This window comes from Nycticebus coucang, chromosome 19, assembly GCF_027406575.1.
Source record: "Nycticebus coucang isolate mNycCou1 chromosome 19, mNycCou1.pri, whole genome shotgun sequence".
Classification (NCBI taxonomy): domain Eukaryota; kingdom Metazoa; phylum Chordata; class Mammalia; order Primates; family Lorisidae; genus Nycticebus; species Nycticebus coucang.
The window spans coordinates 28,879,456-28,899,377 of NC_069798.1; the positions used below are offsets into that span (position 1 = coordinate 28,879,456).

Consider the following 19,922-nt stretch of genomic DNA (forward strand, 5'->3'; position numbering starts at 1 on the left):
CTAATTCCAAATTTTACTACATTTTATTAATCTTGTTTGCAATCCAAATTCTGAATTCGATTTCTGACATCTCGGCCAGCTGTTTATGAATGGGATCTTCAGTTACATCTGCCATATCTTTCTTTGGGGGGTTTGATCTATTCTGGTTATTCATGTTACCAGAGTTTTTCCACTGATTCTGCCCCATGATTGATTGTTTTACACTGTTTGATTTTTCCCCTGGAGCTTTGTTGAGGACCCGTACAGTGCTATGGTCTGAGAAACTGGGGCCCTGTTTGGTGTGGTGGGGCTAAGTGGTTCTGTCTTGTTTGCAGCTGGTTTCTGTTCAACCCTAGTGAAACAGTTACTCTAGGTTGAAGTCTGAGCTGTGGAGAAATACCAGCAATGAAGTCACCCCGACCCCCACAGGCAACAATTGGAAAAGGAAAATCAAACCTTCCTACAACCACACACCCAGGGCACCACCTGAATAGTCCTTGGGTGATTGGCTCAGTTCAAAAGGTCCAAATCAATTGTCTCAGTCAGCACCTGTCTCAGGTGGGACAGTTTAAAAGGTCTCTGGCAACTGGATCACAGGGGTTTGGTGACTACTCTAATATGGCTTGCTCCAGTGCTGCGTGGAGTCAGGAGGAGCCACCCAGCAAATAGATCAGTCTGGGAAGGTTGATGCCTCCTTCCCCACCTTGCACCTCTGTCACACTCAGTCACTGATAGCCCCACATTTCTATGAGCCAGTTTCCTGTAGTGAACAGATACTCCAGGGGTTTGCACCTGCCTGAATCACAAGGAAATCTATTTCTGCTCAGCCAGGCTGCTGTGCTCTGCCTCTATGTAGCAGGAGGAGGTGAGGCCTGACAACCTCGGGTGCTTTATGAAGGCTAGGGGTATTCACTCAGTTCCAGCCCCACCCCTGATTGATATTACTGACAGACCAGAGCAGAACAACTTTGCAGGAATTTGTTTCTGTCCCTCCTAAATTCCCCTGCAGAAGAGAAGCTGTTTTGAGTTCCCAGAGCCTGCACCTCAGGCCCTGTCTTGGCTCCTGTAGGTTTGTATTTGGTTACCTGTCAATTCTAGCCTTCTGCCTTCCTTTGTCTATAGGGCTGATGATCCCCTGAGGGCCGGGTGCGTCTTAGGCTCAGTAAAGCGGTCCTCTGAGTCAGCCCTTCCCTGGGTGCTTCCAGGGTCTGCCAGTGCGTTCCTAGTCCCTGCGCTCCACTCAGGTCGGTACTGCCTCAGGCAAACCCTTTACTCACGGGGCCTGCATTTCCGTCCCATATCTGTTCCGTGTTGGTTGCCACCTGAGTAGATGTCCAGCCTCCTTGGTTGCCCAGGGAGACAGGGGGTGTGGCTTTGGGATATCCGGGAGTGAGCCCTATTATTGCTAAAAGATGGCTGCTGCTCTGTGCCTCAGGGCACTGCTGTTCCGGTGTGGTTCCCTCTCAGCCGACTGTCGTCTCCTCATTCCCATGCCCCAGAATCAGCACTGAACAGCTGCAGTCTAGGCACTGTCCACACCCCTCAAGAAATCCCCCAAGAACCTGGACTCCTGGGGGACAGGCCTCTAGACCTCAGAGTGAGAGTGGAGGGGAGTGCTGGGAGCTCAGAGTTGCAGGTAGAGAATATATACAGTTTTATACGGTTTTATGCCTGGCAGGAGAATGCTGTGGCACCCTGGTAGGGGAGGTAGGCCTAGTTTTTAGAGGGTCTCTCCCATGGAGTATAGTGGGAGGATCTTTGAGCTCTGCTCGTTTGTGAGGCACTCTGAGCCGTTCTCATGGGGGAGGGGACTCCCGTCCACTTGGTGATGGATTTTGTACCTTTTGTTTGTATCCTTGGGGTCGCAGCTCGCCTTAGCGGGGTTGATGTGCATTCTTCAACCTTCTCTTTTGGTGCAGCTCAAATCCACCAGGTTACTTGCTAAATTTCTGTCCTTTAACTCTCCTTCTGGATTGGAGCCTCTGTGGAAAGCTGGCTTCAGTCAGCCATCTTGTCTCCACCTCCATCAAGTTGGTTTTATTCCAGGGTTACAGGGTTGGTTCAACATGTGCAAATCACATTTGTAGTTCCTCCAAAGCAAGGAGTGTACATGCTAAATCCTGTTGCTTCTTGTGTCTAACAAAGTACCTGCGCCACAGAACCGAAAATTCTAAGCAAGAACAACTGGAGGCCGCCATTGCAGTCTCCCTTGGGACATGGGCGTGGAATGGTGGTCTCACGGAGGGGTTGGGATTTCCTGGTTCACAGGAGAAGGAAAGAGAGACATGGAGTTGAGAGAGCGTAGGAGCGTCAACAGTGTGACCAGCAGCCACGTGACATGGACTTCTTTTTTTTTAAACAGTGGAACTCAGAAAGGGACAAGGACTTTGGAACAAACTCTTCCTCCCTTTTTTTTTTTTTTGTTACCCTCAGTAGAGTGCTATAGTGTCATAGCTCACAGCAACCTTAAACTCTTAGACTCAAGGGATTGATTCTCTTGCCTCAGCCTCCTGAGTAGCTAGGACTATAGGCACCCACCTCAATGCCTGGCTATTTTTAGAGATGGAATCTTTCTCTGGTTCAGGCTGGTCTTGAACTCCTGAGCTCAAGCAGTCCACCCACCTCAGCCTTCCAGAGTGCTAGGATTATAGGCATGAACCACTGCACCTGGCCTGATTTAGTATTTTAAATGACATTTTAGTGAACACTCTACTTTCCTTTTTTTTCTTCTTTTTTTTTTTTTTTTTTTATTGTTGGGGATTCATTGAGGGTACAATAAGCCAGTTACACTGATTGCAATTGTTAGGCAAAGTCCCTCCTGCAATCATGTCTTGCCCCCATAAAGTGTGACACACACCTTTTTTTTTTTTTTTTTTTAGTTTACACTTAGAGTTATTTCCTTAGGATAGATTTCTTAATTCACAATTACTAAGGAAAAGCTTTAAGAGGACTTTCAGACTCTTAGCACAGACGTGTTGGAGCCTGCCTACCGCAGCTGGAAGTAGGTTCCACCATCTGGGTAGGGATGGAGATTTTGGACCCATTGCTTCACTTCTCAGAGCCTTGGTTTTTTTCCTCTGTCAAATGAAAGTAATATCGTTCATGCCTACAATCCTAGTATTCTGGTAGGCTGAGGTAGGAAGATAGCTTGAGGTCAGGAGTTTGAGACCAGACCACACTGAGGTAAGAATGTTATTCTGTCTCTAAGAAAATAGAAAAGTTAACTGGGCGTGGTGGCATGTATCAGTAGTTCCAGCTACTCAGGTGACTGAGACAGAAAGATCACTTGAGTCCAAGAGTTTGAGGTTGCTATGAGTATGATGATGCCACTGCAGTCTACATGGGATGACAGAGTAAAGCTTTACTCAAAAAAACAAACGAGGATAATATACCCACTGTACAGGGAAGTTCTATTAATAACACAAAGTCTCTTCTCAGGACTTGGCACACAGCACTGCAGTCTTATTTACAGAGTTTTTGACAGTGTGCCCTGCTATAAGTAATGGATGAAAGTATTTGATACCTAATCATTTTATATTAAAATACCTTTGCCAATTTAAGTGAAAATACTACATTATTATTGTTTCAGTTTGCTACATTATTATTTTATTTGTTTAATTATAGGGAGAATGAATAATTTACATGTTATTATAAATCAGCTGTCACCTCTTATAAAATGTTTTTGCCTTTTTCCTCATGATATTCAGTGTTTTCTTATCAGTTTGTATTACAAACTATTAGTATTTAAACAAGAATTAATTTTTTTGTTTTTCTGTCTTAATTATTTTAAAGAAGAATTAATTTAATCCTTTATATTTGTTGTATCTTCATTTATCTAATATTGTATTTTATAACAGACTTTGTTTTCTTTGTATGTTACATACATATTTCTCACTAGTTGTGTTAGCTCAGGATGGTCCATGGAATCTGGGACCTGCTGGCCATAGGCTGGATGGAGCACACTGGACAGGTCGCATTTGGAAACTTTGTCCTCTTGGCCCCAGTGGGAGGCCACAAGCCTGAAATTGTCTCATGGATATCTTTGTCCCATCTGGGACTACACACAGGTAGAGAAATGGAAAAACATGCATTTATACATCAAGGAACACACAAACAATGATCACTTGATTGCAGTCTTAATTGCATCTTCCAGACACTAGGAATAGCCTTTGTTTCTTCTGGTGTAGTCAATCCTTTATCTCTAAAATGACTTTGCTAATTTTGGAGCTCAGGAATTCTCTTCAGATTTGGTTCTTAACCTACCCAGTACCTAACGTATGAAAATCTCTATGGACATGTCATTGAAGATTACATTTATGTATACATCTGTAAAGTAATTTTTTTCTCTTCTCTTCCCTAGCTTTGGGCCAGATTATGTTGTATGTGGATGGGATGAATGGAGTAATAAACCACAATGAAACCATACAGTGGCTGTATACTCTCGTTGGGTCAAAGGTAAGGGAAAATTATGGCTTTGAATAATTTGTTCAGTTTGTGTATCACATATGCCTTTCTTTTGGTTATTCTCTTTGAGATGATTTTGCAGAAAGAAATTTTATTTAGCTTTGTTCAATGAGAACTACTACCTTGTAGATTTTAAAATATACTTTAATTGTAAATCACTTATGAAATTTTAATGCATGTCTATTTTTTCTTCAGCTTTAATCAAAAGCCTTTGGCATCTTTAATGTTTAATTGAAACATCATAGCATAGTTACAAGATCTAGGTGCCTCCTGTTTTTCGTGTTCATGTGTGTTCAATTACTTAAGTACATATTTTTATGTAGCATATATGCTTATGTATATTCCTATATATAAATGAAATAATTTGAGAATGCCTTTCAGCTCTACCATTGATTGTAAAAGCAACCAACATTATTAAATATTTACCAGGTACCTGGTACCACACTAGATGTTTTACAAGCATTATTTCATTTAGCCCTGATGAGGTCTAAATGTCATCCCCATTTTGTAGTTGAAGAGATAGGGCTCGATTATGAGAAAATAGCTGATGGATCTTGGCAGGCGTCTGTGCTACCAAGGATGCTTGCTGTACTTGAGCTGTGCCCTGTCACTTGAGGTGTGCTGGAAGCTCAGTGAGGCTCTGGTACTGTTCTCTCTGGATTAGCCGGGAGTGGGGAAAACCATTAGGGACCTGGCTGGGGGGGAGTTTGGGAAAAGGATTAAGAAGGGATCCTGTCCCGAGACAGAGATCAGAGTGGCTGACATGGGTGACACTATCAGGCAGGAGGGAGAGGAGGAAATCCTGAGAGTCATTGGGATGTGGAATTTGAACCTAACTTAAACAGATCACAGACTCAGCACAGCTTTCCAGAGTCCCTCCAGGGTCCCTGTAGAGAATGTGACCAGCCCAGACTGTCCTCCATCCCTGTGTTCATTGCCCACCCTGACTCTGACCAGCCTGTCCAGGCTGGTGTGCACTGGCGTTGTGTCCTGCTAGGGAGTTCACCCTGGCCTTGCATCTTGTGTTACCTGCTTCCTCACAAGCACTTAGCCCCGATTTGACTTTGAGATGAGCAGGATTCTTGCTTTAGACTTTCTCTTCATTTCAGATTTGCAGAATCCTAGTGACGATCCCTTGTGTGGGCGGAAGGGCCTTTTCTCTGTGTCGGAATTGGTGTGTAAATACTCGTGGAGTCCCAGGTCTGTGGGTGACCCTTAGGTCTTCTCCTCAGTTTTCCTTATCCTGGTAGTACTGACGAGAGAATATTTTTCCCTATTTCATATTTAGAAAATAGCTATGATTTCCCCCAGTGGGTTGAAAATCTTTCTGAAAAAAATTATTATTTTTGGCTTTGTTTTCTATGGAAAATGGAAGTGACTTTGTTTTGAAACTGATGTAGGTGACCTTAGAAGCTGAGTGGAATGCTGGGCCTACTAGGTTGATTTAGCCAGACCGAGGGAAGATTTATATCTCATATCCTGTTTCAGTGTTTTCTCTTTTTTCTTTGCTTCTGCTGGGAGCCCTTTCAGCTCATCTGAAAGCTGCTGCCTCCCCAAGGCGCTCTGAATGGTCTTGAGGACCCCCAAAGCTAAGGAGATGGGAGGAGATTCTGTAATAAAAACTGACTTTTTATAGGTGTTACAGCTAAATTAAGATATCTTTGTAGTTTCCCTATGGTCATGATAAGACACCATCAGTGAGCCCTGTTTCTAAAAGGAAGTAAAACCTAGGATGTGTGCTATAGGAAAAGTGACAATCTTTTTGCTCATCACCAGAATGGGGCTAGAGTGAGGCCAAGATTAGGGAATATGGGAGAGAGCAAGGAAGAGAGTCAGTATGAGCAGAGGGAAAGCACAGAGAATGCTGTGGTCTGAATGTGTCCCCTGTATTCACACGCTAGAAATTTATCCCCACCCAGTGCAATACTGTTGGGAGGTGTTTGGGTCATGCAGGCTCTGCCCTCATGAATAGATAAATGCCATCACAGAGAGGGCTCGTGGTCTCACACTCTTCTGTTCTCTGCTGCGTGAGGACACAGCGCTCCTCCCTTCCTTCTAGAGGATGTGACAACACACAGCATCTTGGAAGCAGAGGGTCAGGGCCCCCAACAGCTGGTGCCTTGATCAGCAACTTCCCAGCCTCCTGAACTCTGAGAAAGAAATGTCTCCTCTTTATAAAGTACTCAGTCTCGGTTATTATTATAGCAGCACAAACACAGAAAAGGCACAAAGAATAGAGGAGGGGGGAGAAGAAAAGAAGAAGAGGAGCTGAGAAAAATGGGGGTGACAGAAAGACATCTCGCAGCTCAGAAACTCTGGTGCGGTGGTAGCACAGTGTCGATTTTTCTTTGGAATCTTTCTGTAAAGAAAATAAACAACTGAGGAGAATCACACAGGAACATCCATAGTGCATTTCTAAATAACATAGAAAAATAATAAAATTAACAGCCTCAAAAATGAGTTTGGAGGAAGTGTGCTTTGCCAGCCAGCTTTCCCTGTGTGCTGTGCCCTAGCTGCGCTCCCTCCAGGGTTCCTCAGGACCTGCCTGAGGTGGTACCTTGGCCTGCTCCTAGACACTTGGATCACCAGGACTGGATTCGTGTGGAATTCTGTCTCCATCTTTCATTTTCCAAAAAGAAGGTCCATAATAGTCTCTGGCTCCTGTGTTCCTTGCTATGCCAATCACAAGGAGGACAGGAAAACAGAGCCAAGAGGCAGCATGGGCCTCAGAGCTCACAGTTTCATTAGAAAGGAGAAGTCCGGTGGTAGTGTAGCCCGTCCCACTGACCGTGATGTCAGATGAAGGTCTCCAGCCACCCTGCTGGTTGCGCTCAGTCCTGCGCTGGTCACTGCAAGTCAACAAAGGTGGCAGCTGCCAAGTCTAGTCTGTAGTTCCAATGAGATCACCTCTCTTACTTGCAAAACCCATCCAGTATCTGCTGACACCCCTCTATCACCTCCCACCCGGACAGTGATGAATCTGGAAGGACAGAGGTTGTACCAGTCTAGGACCCTTCGCAAGGTAGAATATTGCCTTATCCATGCAGGTTGGTCAGTACAGCCACAGAAGGTTTTCCAAGTTCAAATTGAATTTAGAAATTGGGAAAGCCGAGGGTCTTAGTGTTTTCTTATGACAAAAGAGATTTCTCTTAACCTGAAAGATTTACCTTGACATCAGTTGTCTTTGCCTTAAACAGGCACAGAGCTGATAAAGAAAATACTGGATTAGAAAAATCTTGTCATTCTGTTTTCATAATTCTTCATTTTTCTTCCATGAAAGGCAATAAGACATGATTTTGCAGCCTGCCAGAGGGTCATTATGCAATGCATATTTCCAGATATTTGAGACTCATAGCCAGAGGAAAATGATGCATTTGCAGCCAAATAATGACTTTTTAAAAGAAAGAAAAAATAAGTGTTTTCAATAAAGTGTTTCTTTCTATTTACAAGAGCCCATCTTTAAACACCCCAGTCAGAGGTAAGAGGCAGATGCCCGCCCTGTGACTTATTGTAGGGAGTGGAATTTTTCCCTTTGTACATCTGGAATTCTAATTACTTGGGGTAAGATGATTCAGTTTGTACAGCACAGGCTTTTGTCACCCTAACACAGCAAGTCTGCCTTTCTTTATCTGTCTGGATCCCCATCTGGCATATGGGGATATGGGGGCGGCCCAGGACTCTGGAGCTGGCAGACCCTCACCTCCTCGCCTGTCCTCCAGGCTGCTTCCTCTCCGCGCCGCTGTCTGTGTGCCACCCTGCTCTGTTTTTCTGTAACCACGTTGCATCTGATCCGTGCAGCTGTTCCCCAGGTTGCTGTTCACACACCTCTAGCCCGCCTTTGTGCTCTCGTGAGGGTGGGTGTGCTTTCTCACTCTCCTATGTAGACCCAGCTGCTAACCTGAGCGGGGAAGCCCTGGCTGTGTCCTCCTGTCCTCTCACACACACTCAGGAGTTTCTGGTCAGGACAGTAAAATGAAGAGAAGGAACATACAGTTTGTGGGAAGGATTGGTGGTGGTGGTGGAGGAGGAGGGAATGGACAGGGATGGGGAAGCTGTGGGGAGGGGAGGTAGTGTGAGATAATGAGGGCTGCTTAAGAGTTGCAATGGAAACAGAATCCTGGAAGAGTGGAGACATTTTGAGAAATAGCTTCCTTGGGCTGTGTTTCTGATGGTAGAAAATAAAGTCAGAAATTCAGCCACATTTTGACTCAGGGTGACTAGGAATATGATGGTACCTCTGGCAAGAATAGAAGAGTTGGAATTGGGGTCCACTGGCAAGAAAGCCTTGGGTACACTGGTTTTGAAATGAAGATGCTCCCAAGGAGAGCTACACTCCGTGGTGCTGGTGCAGGAGGGGAGGAGATGAACTCTGGCCATGGAGTCATGCACGTGTAGCTGGCATATGACCCTCTCCGATGACCACATGTGGATGAGATCTGAAGAGCTTCTGCAGTTGTACAATATAAGATGATAGGATTCTACCTGTGCGGAGATGGTGAAGTGATGTGGAAGATGTTTTTGATACCACTGGTCACATTGCTGGTCCTTCTAGAGGCAGAGGGAGCACGGTTTCCTCAGAAGGCCTCTCCGTTTTTGGACACTGGAGTTGGCAGAAAGGTTTCCATTCACCAGACCCAAGGTTGAGCCGCTGTCCACTGTCAGGCTTCCAGGGCTGGTGTTTACTTAGGAAAGTTCTTTAACTTTGATTGTTACTTGGAAAGTGATACTATGTATTTGTCACATTTCCCCAAGGCTTAAGTTTTTGTACCAGTGGGAAGGAAGGGGGTCTTCATGTTACAGCAGAGAGAGTTTGGGTTGTTTGCCTTTGACTGCTTCCAGAAGTCAGCTTTGTGACAAATTACATGGCCTCCTACAATGTGAATTTTTGCATCTGAAAATGGGGTTGCTGCTAACTAGAAAAGTAGCCAACCTCCTTGATTTCCCTCAATCAAGCTTTTCATTCTGCGCATACTGTGAAACGTGCTCTCTAAAGCAGTATTTTAGAGCAGGGATTTTGCTATTCCTTAGTTAACAATCTGAGAGTGGGTTCCTGTTACATTTTACCAATTAATATTGGTAATACCTTGGCTACCATAATTACCTTGAATATCCTAAGGGCAAGTTAGTAAAGTAGATGTTTTCTAGTTTTGGAATTGTACCTCAATAGAAGAAAATATTACCTTGTAGCATAATTTAGTTTATCTTAATTATTTTGGATACTCTGCCATAATTTACATTCTGTAAGATTTCCTTTTCTCTAGTAAACCCTTGAAGGGCTTCCCACTCTAACACTTACCTATTGCACTGATCACAAAATTGATTCCTTTTCTGCAAATGGGACTGGGTCACAAGTAGGTTGGTCAGCAGGCCCCGAGGTAGAGCACATGAGTGCAGGTGACTTTCTGTTCTGGCAAATTAGCCAACCGTCTTCTCCACACTCCTCCGTCTTAGAAACCTGTGAGCCAAGGCTCAGAGTTCTGTACTTAGGTAATTTGTTTGGGCCTATTCTTATTTTGGGTAAGATCTACTTCAAGTTACAGACAACTTATAAGAGGTCAGAAGGGGAGAGATTTGCAGTCTGAGATGTCTATTAGATTGTTGGATAACAAGTTACAAAGGCTTTAGGGCCTACTCTGAGCTACTTGCTCAGAAATTTTGAGCTGTGCATTTTAAGGCCCTGGAATAAAATGTTTAAATAAGGATTTCCGAAAACATGCACCTTAAGTCATTTGAAAATTTCTTTTAACAATACCCAGTATATTATAAAGTGTTGGGAAGCTTGTAAGCAATGTGACAAAGCTTTATAGATGAAGTTATTTGACCAATTTCTAGCTCAGTGTTAAAAACTAGCATCCACGTATACAACATGTATTTATGCTGCTTCAGTGGAAAATGAAATAAATAAAAACAAAGCATGGTTTTCTCACCACCTTTGTGATTTAAATCTTGAGGTTTGAAAGTTGTTTTCTTTTTATGGTTGTTGCATTTTTAGAAAAGGAATTAGGAATTTGAAGATTTTCTGGAATACTTTTATTTCTGCTTAATGAGCAGCATATTTGACCTGCTAAGTATAGTTCTTGTGTTTCTCTAAGTATAATGAAATGAGAAGGGAGTTCCAGTTTGGTTTTAAGTGTAACAGTATTGGGGAACTGTCTTCTATTCCTTTTGCATAGATCTGGTGATTACATTTTATCTAAGCCCTAGGTACCTGGGTTCTGTAGAGGCTGACTCCGCTCCCTTCCTGTAAGTTGACCTGGAAACTAAAGAAACAACAAAGCACCGTGTGGACCCCGTCCTGCTCCTTCTCCCTCCAGCCCAGCCTCCCTGGTATAGTGCTGACGTTGAGCCCTGAGTTACTTATGAAAAATGCAGCCTCAGTCCAAGGACCGAGGCTTGACTGGCCGAATGTGACTTCCCTGAACCAACAGGCTTCTGTGATCCTCTGAAGATTCCTGGCCTTTATGCTGATTAGGAACAGAGAGTGCAAAATGAGCACTGCAGTACGAAATAAAGTTGAGCCCAGTCACCCCCCAAATGTGCTGAAGCAGCGTGAAATGTGAAATAGTTTCATAGTTGAATGTTGCTGCCCTTTGCGCTCCTCTACTACAGCAGGATTATCTCATTTGAATATTTCTTTTAACAATACCCAGTATATTCTAAAGTGTTGGGAAGCTCTTAAGCAATGTGGCAAAGCTTTATAGATGAAGTTATTTGACCAATTTCTAGCTCAGTGTTAATAACTAGCATGCATGTATACAACATGTATTTATGCTGCTTCAGTGGAAAATGAAACAAAAACTAAGCATGGTTTAGAATAACATAAAGCATGGTCTTTATTATAACAGATTTAAATAGAGTACTGGTATTCCCTAGACTGTAATTAAAGAAAATGTAGGTAACATAAAGCCCAAAGTTTGAATTAAGAGTCCGGCATGTTTCCTCCAGACTGAAGAAAGTAGGTTATCTGTGTAAACAGGAACCCAAAGGACCATTGCAACGTTTCTTCTGTTTCACGGGACTGAGAAGGGCTGGCTGGATCCAGCCTTCCTGAGGCTCTTCCACACGGCAGGAGCTGTCCTCCGGGTATGCCCTCTGGCTCTAAGGGCCTCTTGTGTGGGTGATGCTCTCCATCCATGCAGGGTGGTGGTGGCCCGGGTGCTCTCCCTTGTGGGCCTGGGTGACTTCATCACTCCATTACAGAACCTTGCTGGGTGCTGGGCATCTGGAAGGCAAGAAAGTCATCGTTGAGTGTAGAAGCAAAGAATCTTGGATAGGAGGGACCTTAAACAGGCACAGCCAGTCCACCCCTTGGGGTTCTGACTACCTCCTACAAAAGCCTTTGTTGGTATTGTGAAGAAGGTACCCTCTCCAGAGATGGGGCACCTGCCTCTCTTGACAGCCTGTTTGTCTCGGAACCACTGATGCTGGTGCTAACTGCTTGCTGCTCTGTGTCCCTGTTTAACTGCATCATTGGGACTGCCATATCTTCCCACAGCTTCAGACACTCTGTGCGAAGGAGAATCCATTGTTATTGATTTTTCTCTGCATGCTAGACAGATGGGCAGGTGCTTAAGCCTGTAAATCAATGTGGTGAAACCCTTTATTTCAGCATAAATGACTGCCAAGCAGAGCTGAAAATCAGTTCAGACTGGAATGACATTTTGCAGATGTGTCTGAGCCACAATGTTATGTGGTGTGTGTTCCAGCAACCATGCAGCGGATGCCCACCCTCCTCATCTGTGACGCTGGCTCTTGCTGCCACCGTGGGCCTCTCCTCCCTCACTGTCCTCTCAGGGCATCTCAGGATGCCCACCCTCCTCACCTGTGACACTGGCTCTTGCTGCCACCATGGGCCTCTCCTCCCTCACTGTCCTCTCAGGGCATCTCAGGATGCCCACCCTCCTCACCTGTGACGCTGGCTCTTGCTGCCACCACGGGCCTCTCCTCCCTCACTGTCCTCTCAGGGCATCTCAGGATGCCCACCCTCCTCACCTGTGACGCTGGCTCTTACTGCCACCGTGGGCCTCTCCTCCCTCACTGTCCTCTCAGGGCATCTCAGGATGCCCACCCTCCTCACCTGTGACGCTGGCTCTTACTGCCACCGTGGGCCTCTCCTCCCTCACTGTCCTGTCAGGGCATCTCAGGATGCCCACCCTCCTCACCTGTGACACTGGCTCTTGCTGCCACCGTGGGCCTCTCCTCCCTCACTGTCCTGTCAGGGCATCTCAGGATGCCCACCCTCCTCACCTGTGACACTGGCTCTTGCTGCCACCGCGGGCCTCTCCTCCCTCACTGTCCTCTCAGGGCATCTCAGGATGCCCACCCTCCTCACCTGTGACACTGGCTCTTGCTGCCACCGCGGGCCTCTCCTCCCTCACTGTCCTCTCAGGGCATCTCAGGATGCCCACCCTCCTCACCTGTGACGCTGGCTCTTGCTGCCACCGTGGGCCTCTCCTCCCTCACTGTCCTCTCAGGTCTCTTCCTTCTCAGCTGGTGTGATCTGGGAATCTTGAAACCCACCCCTGTTAAAATGAGCCTGAAATACGTACAAGGGGCATGAGGGTAGATTTTTTTTTAATAGCTGTAAGAATCTCTTGTTTGGACTTGGGAGAATGGGTGTGGGCCTCCACTGTGGCTGTTCCAAGCTTTGGAGCATTTTTGACTGCATTCCAGAGACTTGAGGGCATCAGCGTATGTGGTTTCTGGATAAATGAGGGTTTGCTGTAGAATTCTTTTGAAGGAATGTACCTTTGTTACTTTCAAGTCTAAGCAGTGATGCTAAAAAGGTACTTCTGAGGAGAAGCCCACTGGACGTTATTTTGATAATGATTAGCTAGGACAAGTTCGCAGTTAGTTGTCATGTAGTTCCACAAAATTAACATTCGAACGTACTTTTTAAAGTAGCTTAACTATCTGTTATTAATTTACATAGTAAAGCTTCCAAAACTACATACACATAAACTTAGACTCAATGGAAGCCAAATTCAATGAATCCTAAAATCATGAATCAGAAGAGTTGGTGGTTTGTTTTTTTTTAATCAAATTACAGTGCCAGAGAGCTCCAAACACAGACTTTACAACAGAGGAGAGGAAACACGAATAGGCATGTTGAAACTGATAGAAAATGAGGAATTTGCTAGAAAACAGTGGGTCTCTTAATCAGAGTGGTGTAGGGATTCTGCACGCTGGGACCATGTCGGTCAAGGCCCAGGGGCCACAGAGATGCTCTGGAGAGGTGGGCATAGGTGGCCTCTGCCAAGACCAGCTGATGAGGGGTGTTGGGGAGCATCCAGGTTCTTTCCCAGGAAGGCATTTAGAGGCATAAACCACATAATAATAGTCCACCCACTGAGGAAGTCGCCAAGCCTGAACTTGCTGGGTCTTTCTATTTACTTTGAAAAACTATCTTCAGCTCTAGAGGCACAAAGCATAATTCATTATGCCATACCTTCCCCTTCTATGCCTTGTAATTGCTGAGAAAAGATGTTTTGGAATTTAGTGTATTTCTAGTCAGGAAGCAGAGGAACAGTTGTAGGACTTGAGTAATGAGGGAAGAAACACTTCATGAAGAGTTGAAAGCCTTCAAACTGTGGAAAGGATGTGACTATAGAATGGAAGCCAGAGGCGCTTACTGCTTGCCCACAGTGTGATCATGGAGGGGCCTGGCCTTGCTGAGGGCTGGGAGGTGGAGGCTGGGGTCTGGGCTCGCTGCACAGGACGACACAGGGGCAGGGATTTGCAGGCTGAGCTGACCTGCTCATCCTTCCCAGGAAATACTGGCTTAGCAGCTCCTCTTGGCTCAGACCAGCAACATCTCTGCTGTCGAGAAGCTATGTCCCTAGGGTCAGCAGAGGAATGGTGGGTGACCAAATGTGTCAAGAAATTCCAGGTCATGCTAAGGATGTGAAGAAATAAAATAGTGATGTGCTAGTGACCAAGGAACTCCTGTAGATAAACTACTCAGGAAGGCATTACCCAAGAGAGGGACTTCCAGACCTGGAAGCTGAGAAAAGGCCAGGTCTGTGACGATTAGTTCTAGGTGACTTCCAGGCAGAGGACATAGATAGTGAATGTGGCCTGAATGGTGAACGAGCTTCAGTATGTGAAAAATAGTCCCACAACCAAAGAGCTGGGGTTTGGAGCAAACTGGGCAGGAGGGGCAGAGACAGAAGAGAGGGAGTCAGAGGGCTTGACAGAGGACAGAATGGGAAGCCTGTAGGTCAGGCTGTACTGGGTGTGATAGGGCAGTGGTTGTGGGTTGAGAGCAGGAAGGTACAGTGGTCACTATTGCTGTAGTTTAGAGAATGGATGTTAGGGGGACAAGACCTGGAACCCTGAGGAGGCTGTCATGGTGGTCCAGGCTGCACACAGAGATGGAGAGGTTTTCAAGGTCAGGACAGACCTTTATGGGATCTCTGATAGCACTGGTGGGTGGATTTACTCTCAGGAAGGGGTGAGAAGAGGGCTGGGGTTGGGGCGTTGCCTGGTACTGAAATGGGGGCTGTAGAGGGAGGGAACAGGCTGGGCAGTGCAGTGGCATGAACATGAATGAAATCAAGCTTTCTATTTTGGCCTCAATAAATTTGAGGTACCTCTTAGCATCTGAGGGCAAATGTCAGGTGTTTGGTTAGGCCTGAGAGCAACATTTAGCGTCCGGTCTTAGATGGACTTTAAAACCAAGGGACTGGCTGAATTCACTTGGAGAGAGAGTGTGGAGAGAGAGTGTGGACAGAGAAAGGAAGAGAGCATCGGCTTGAATTCTGAGGCCTTTCAAGCTTAGAATTGGAGCACCCCAGAGAGAGCCGGAGGAGAAGTGGCTGCTTAGGGCAGAGTGCCAGTGGTTGCTAGAGAGGGGTTGTTTCTGGAGCAAGACATTAACTGTATCATGTGTTGCTGAGAGTTGAGCAAAAATGGGCACAATGAAATAATCATTGGGTGAGGCAGCAGAGGGGCCGTGGGTGACCCTGACAAGCAATCTGGTTCTGATGAACATTCCATCAGATTGCAGTAGGGGTCAGTTGGAGGTCAGGAAGCAGAGGCTAGACTGTAACTTCTTGGAGAAGTTCCTGTAAAGCAGGGGTCCTCAAACTGCAGCCCGCGGGCCACATGAGGCGGTGTGATTGTATTTGTTCCCGTTTTGTTTTTTACTTCAAAATAAGATACGTGCAGTGTGCATAGGAATTTGTTCATGGTTTTGTTTTTTTTTAAACTCTAATCCAGCCCTCCAGTGGTCTGAGGGACAGTGAATTGGCCCCCTGTTTAAAAAGTTTGAGGATGTCTGCAAGCATAGCTAAGCACTGGACACTGCTGGGGAGAGGTGTCGAATCAAGGAAAAGACAGGTGATAGTCAGCAGTGGGAGGGGACGGAAGGGGCATGGAGGTGCTGTATGATTTTGGAGAAATGACTGGGGTGGATAGTGTTTTTAAGCTGTTCCCCCTGGATCACACAGCATGGGCCTCTGCTTGGGCTCCCCTTAAGTTCCCTGTGAAGTCTACCCATGTCCCTAATGCTTTGATGTGATCAGATGTGTCTGGGAAGCGCTGGGTTTTCCTTAGGCTCCAGAGCAAATGAAGAAGCTGGAACTCATTGGCCTGTGACAGAGGTCCAGGTGGGCGAGGGCTCGTGGACTTCCAGACCTGGCCACTGAGTGACTCACACAGTGAGCAAACATCTCCAAGCTCACTCTGCCAAGTGCAGCTCTAGGCCCTGCAGACACAAAGTCTAACGAAGTCTCCCCTTAACAGAGTCTACTGCCCACAGGGGTGCCGGGCACTGACAGGCAAACAGCCTGGGGTGGAACTTACAGCCCAAGGCAGGCTTGTTTCTGCGGAGTTTGAGCCCTGTCCAGGAGACAGGTGTGTGAGCTTGTTGGGGGAGGTTCTTAGGAGGAGGGGATTCGCGGGGAGACTGGTGGGAGAGCTGTCCTGGGACCGCCAAAGTGCCACAGCACTCAGGCTGGAGGAACTAGCATCAGGAACCTGTGGGTACTTTTGTCAAGAAGCTTGAGGTTTCCTCTGATGGGTAACCTGTGACCTCCCCCAGAGGGCATGTGGCCTGGGAGGGCAGCTTCCTGTGTGAGGGAAGGATCAGGGTGATGGGAGGCTCCTCACAAATGCTGAGCCTTGGGCCCAAGGAGTGTGGTTCTAAGGCCCCAGGCAGCCTTTTCTGCTCCATTTTAAGAAGTGGGGGGACATAGTCCAGGTCCCTACTTTTACCCACATCAACTGTTGTGACCTCAGATGAGTCATCCAACCTGCAATATCTGCTTTCTCAGCAGAAAAATAAGAATTGTTCTTTTGCCTATCTCAGGCATCCTCAAACTTTTTAAACAGGGGGCCAATTCACTGTCCCTCAGACCGTTGGAGGGCTGGACTATAGTTAAAAAAAAAACAAAAAAACTATGAACAAATTCCTATGCACACTGCACATATCTTATTTTGAAGTAAAAAACAAAACGGAAACAAATACAATCACACCGCTTCATTTGGCCCGCGGGCCGCAGTTTGAGGATGCCTGGCCTATCTTATAGTCCTGCCAGATGTAGGCTCTGAGCCACAAAGTCTGATCCTATTTCTAGTGAGGAGCTAAGGAAGGAACTGTGTAATCACTGAAAAGAGCACCCAGGCTGAGGAGAGCGCTGGGAGCCAGCAACAGGAGCTTGATGGCCCCGTGCACAAAGCCAAGGCTGCAGTCATGTGATGGTCTGTGTCATCTTTTCTGCCCAGTTCCGCCTGGTGGTGAAGACCGCTCTGAAGCTGCTGCTGGTCTTTGTGGAGTACTCAGAGTCAAATGCACCTCTTCTAATTCAGGCTGTCTCTGCTGTGGACACAAAAAGAGGTGAGTAGTCCCTGCCCCCAATGTCATCAAGGTGAAAATGTCTCACGTAGGGAGATTTCCACATTTTATATGTTTTTTAAGCAGAATGAAGAATTAACAGAATTCCCTACATATGGGCTTCCCACTGCAAGGAATGCACTTTTTAGAATGGTAAGTATACAAAGATTAGGGCCATAATGTGCTTTGACAGTGAGGGAAAACCACTCATAGACTTACCCAGGAGAAGACAGACTCTACAGCGTGTCTTTATCCTCTGCCAGCCCCACCACAAACCACAGAGGACCAGCTCCCTCCCATTTTTCTTGTCTCCTTTCCCTCACTGCTATGAGGTTTCATCACTTCTGACCTCTAGACTGCCTAATCTTTCTCCCTTCCTTGCCCCCCAGGTCCTGCCTTATTGGGACTCTCACTGTCTCTTACCACTTCAAAGGGGAAGATTGGAAGATTGTTTTAACATAGATTTAGTCACGTCATTGTGTATTAAAACATGCTGATGATTCTTAAGGCCTACAGGGTAAAGTCCAAACCCTTCCAGTCCCTGTTAACCTGCCACCCCCATCTTCCACCTGGTCTGCACCACCCCCTCCTTGCCTTGGTCATGTGCTTTTGTAACTCCCATATGTGCCTCTTCTCTGCTGTGAAGATTGAGTTTGGGGTCTGGCTTAGGGTATAATATGCTGCAGCACTTGTGATATTAAGAAGCCATATGCTAGTTAGGTTTGTTTTGTGTGTGACTTTTGTTTGTTTATATTCCTCCCAAATAGGACCCAGTTTTTGTTATTATTCCCACAGAGATTCAAATAAGAACAAAAACTTGATAATACTTTTATGGTTATCACAGAAGCAGTATTATAGAAAATTTGGAAAAACCATTGCCAAAGGAGACAATTAAAAATTACCTCTAATTTCAACAAAGATAATTGCTGTGAAGCAGGTTGATGTATTTTTTTATTGGTGTGTGTGAATGTACATAGACTGGTGCACAAATCAGCTATGACTGTCAGAAAGAAACAAGTGTCCTGCATAGCACTTAGACTCAAACCATTTGGCTCTGCTTAGCATTCCTCAGAGACCTACCTTCCAATGCTGAATTCAAATGGGAAAGAGAGTAGCTTACTAGTTAGTTTGAAAGCTTGACTATAAGTTAATGAAAGGATCCAGAACCATAAACTGGGGCTCCCATACCTTTCCCACAAATACACAGACAGATGTCAGCGCCAGACATGGGCAATCGCAGGCCAGGAGGCAACTCTAGGCCTCTTTGTGGGGGTGTGTGAGGGAGACAGACCCTGGGGCACGGTCAAGCTATAAGTCTGGAAGGTGGATCCCAGGATGAAGTAAGTTTCTGTCTTCCCCAGCTGCTGCTGTCTGGTGCAGATAGGAAGACCCTTATGGCCAAGAGCAGATCATGAGGCCAAGCAAAAGTCCTTTATAAAAGGACTGCCAAGGGTTCAGAAGCCAGGTTTAGCTATTTTCAAGGCCAGTTAATTAGCTTTAAAGCCAATGATATGTGTTTTGGAAGGTAGTAAGACAGTTCCTTTCATTCGTCTTGGGAAGATTCATCCTACAATTCTGGGGGTTATTTTAGGACAACTAATGGGTTAGAGAGGCAACCTTCTCATGACCTGGGGTTTGCCTTTGGCTTGGGAGCTCAAATTTTCCTTCCTTGGACCTCACATTTCATACAAGGGATTTGTGGGGGGATAGTGGAGTACCCCACATCCAAGGCTCCATTCACAGCTGCAGCCAGAGGCTCTCTGCCTGTGCCAAGTCTCTCCATCAAGACAAAATGCTAGCCATCTCCTCCTATTTACTAAAAATAAAATTTAAAAAACCAGCTAGTGGATTGTTTTCTTGGCTTCATGGTTTTTGTCTGTAAAATTTCTTAAGCTTTTGGCAACTGCTATTATCTGTCTGCTACTGAGCACTAGCAGCTGAAAAAAGAGAAAAGAATAGCTCTAATGGAAAAACTCAGAAAAACTTATCACACATGGTTCAATAGCATGTTTCTTCGTGAACATGTGTGGCCTTGGCCGTGGTCTCATAATGCATACATATAACATCATCCTGTTTTATTGCTAGTAAAATTGTTCCCGAATCCTGTGATGGAATTAAGCATATAAATACATCCTGGCATTCTGCAGAGGGCAGTGTGACTTCCAGGTGTGTTTCCATCTTGCAGGTTTAGAAGCTGCTCTCCAATCCCCTCTCAGCTGGGGGAACAGGGAGAGGTGCCAGAGGTCCTTAGGGTGAACCAAGCATGTCTGTTGGTGCACAAGTTTATAAGTAAACTGTAAATTTTACTCCTCAGAGTGGCTTTACTCATTACTCAGTGGGGATGAATTGACATATGAGATTATAGACAGTTGTCTTTTTTAATAGTGATTTCTTTTGGATAATGAAAACTGTCAGATTTAAGGAATCAGCAGTAAAATGAAGAAACTGGCAGTCCTCAAAAATTACCATGACCTAAATCTGTCCCAGAGTAAATGCCCCCGTTACTTTGTAAACATCATGCATGCTGCCCATGGGTCAACCAGAAGGGTTCATTCTGCAGTGTGGTCATTTGCTCTGTGGTCAAGAGCAGGCCAGTTAGAGAGCAGTGATAAAAGCCGAAGAGGTCAATGTTCGTCATGGGAAG

The 19,922-nt window shown here is 45.7% G+C and overlaps 1 protein-coding gene across 10 annotated transcripts in view; it reads left to right on the forward strand.

The window, feature by feature from the left end:
- Positions 1 to 19,922, forward strand: part of FHOD3 (formin homology 2 domain containing 3) — a 584,424-nt gene that overhangs the window by 355,691 nt on the left and 208,811 nt on the right. For all 10 annotated transcript variants that reach the window (XM_053571099.1, XM_053571100.1, XM_053571102.1 and 7 more), the window contains 2 exons: positions 4,340 to 4,434; positions 17,170 to 17,281. In XM_053571099.1, the coding sequence (XP_053427074.1) occupies positions 4,340 to 4,434; positions 17,170 to 17,281 (207 nt within the window). The remainder of the gene's footprint in view (positions 1 to 4,339; positions 4,435 to 17,169; positions 17,282 to 19,922) is intronic.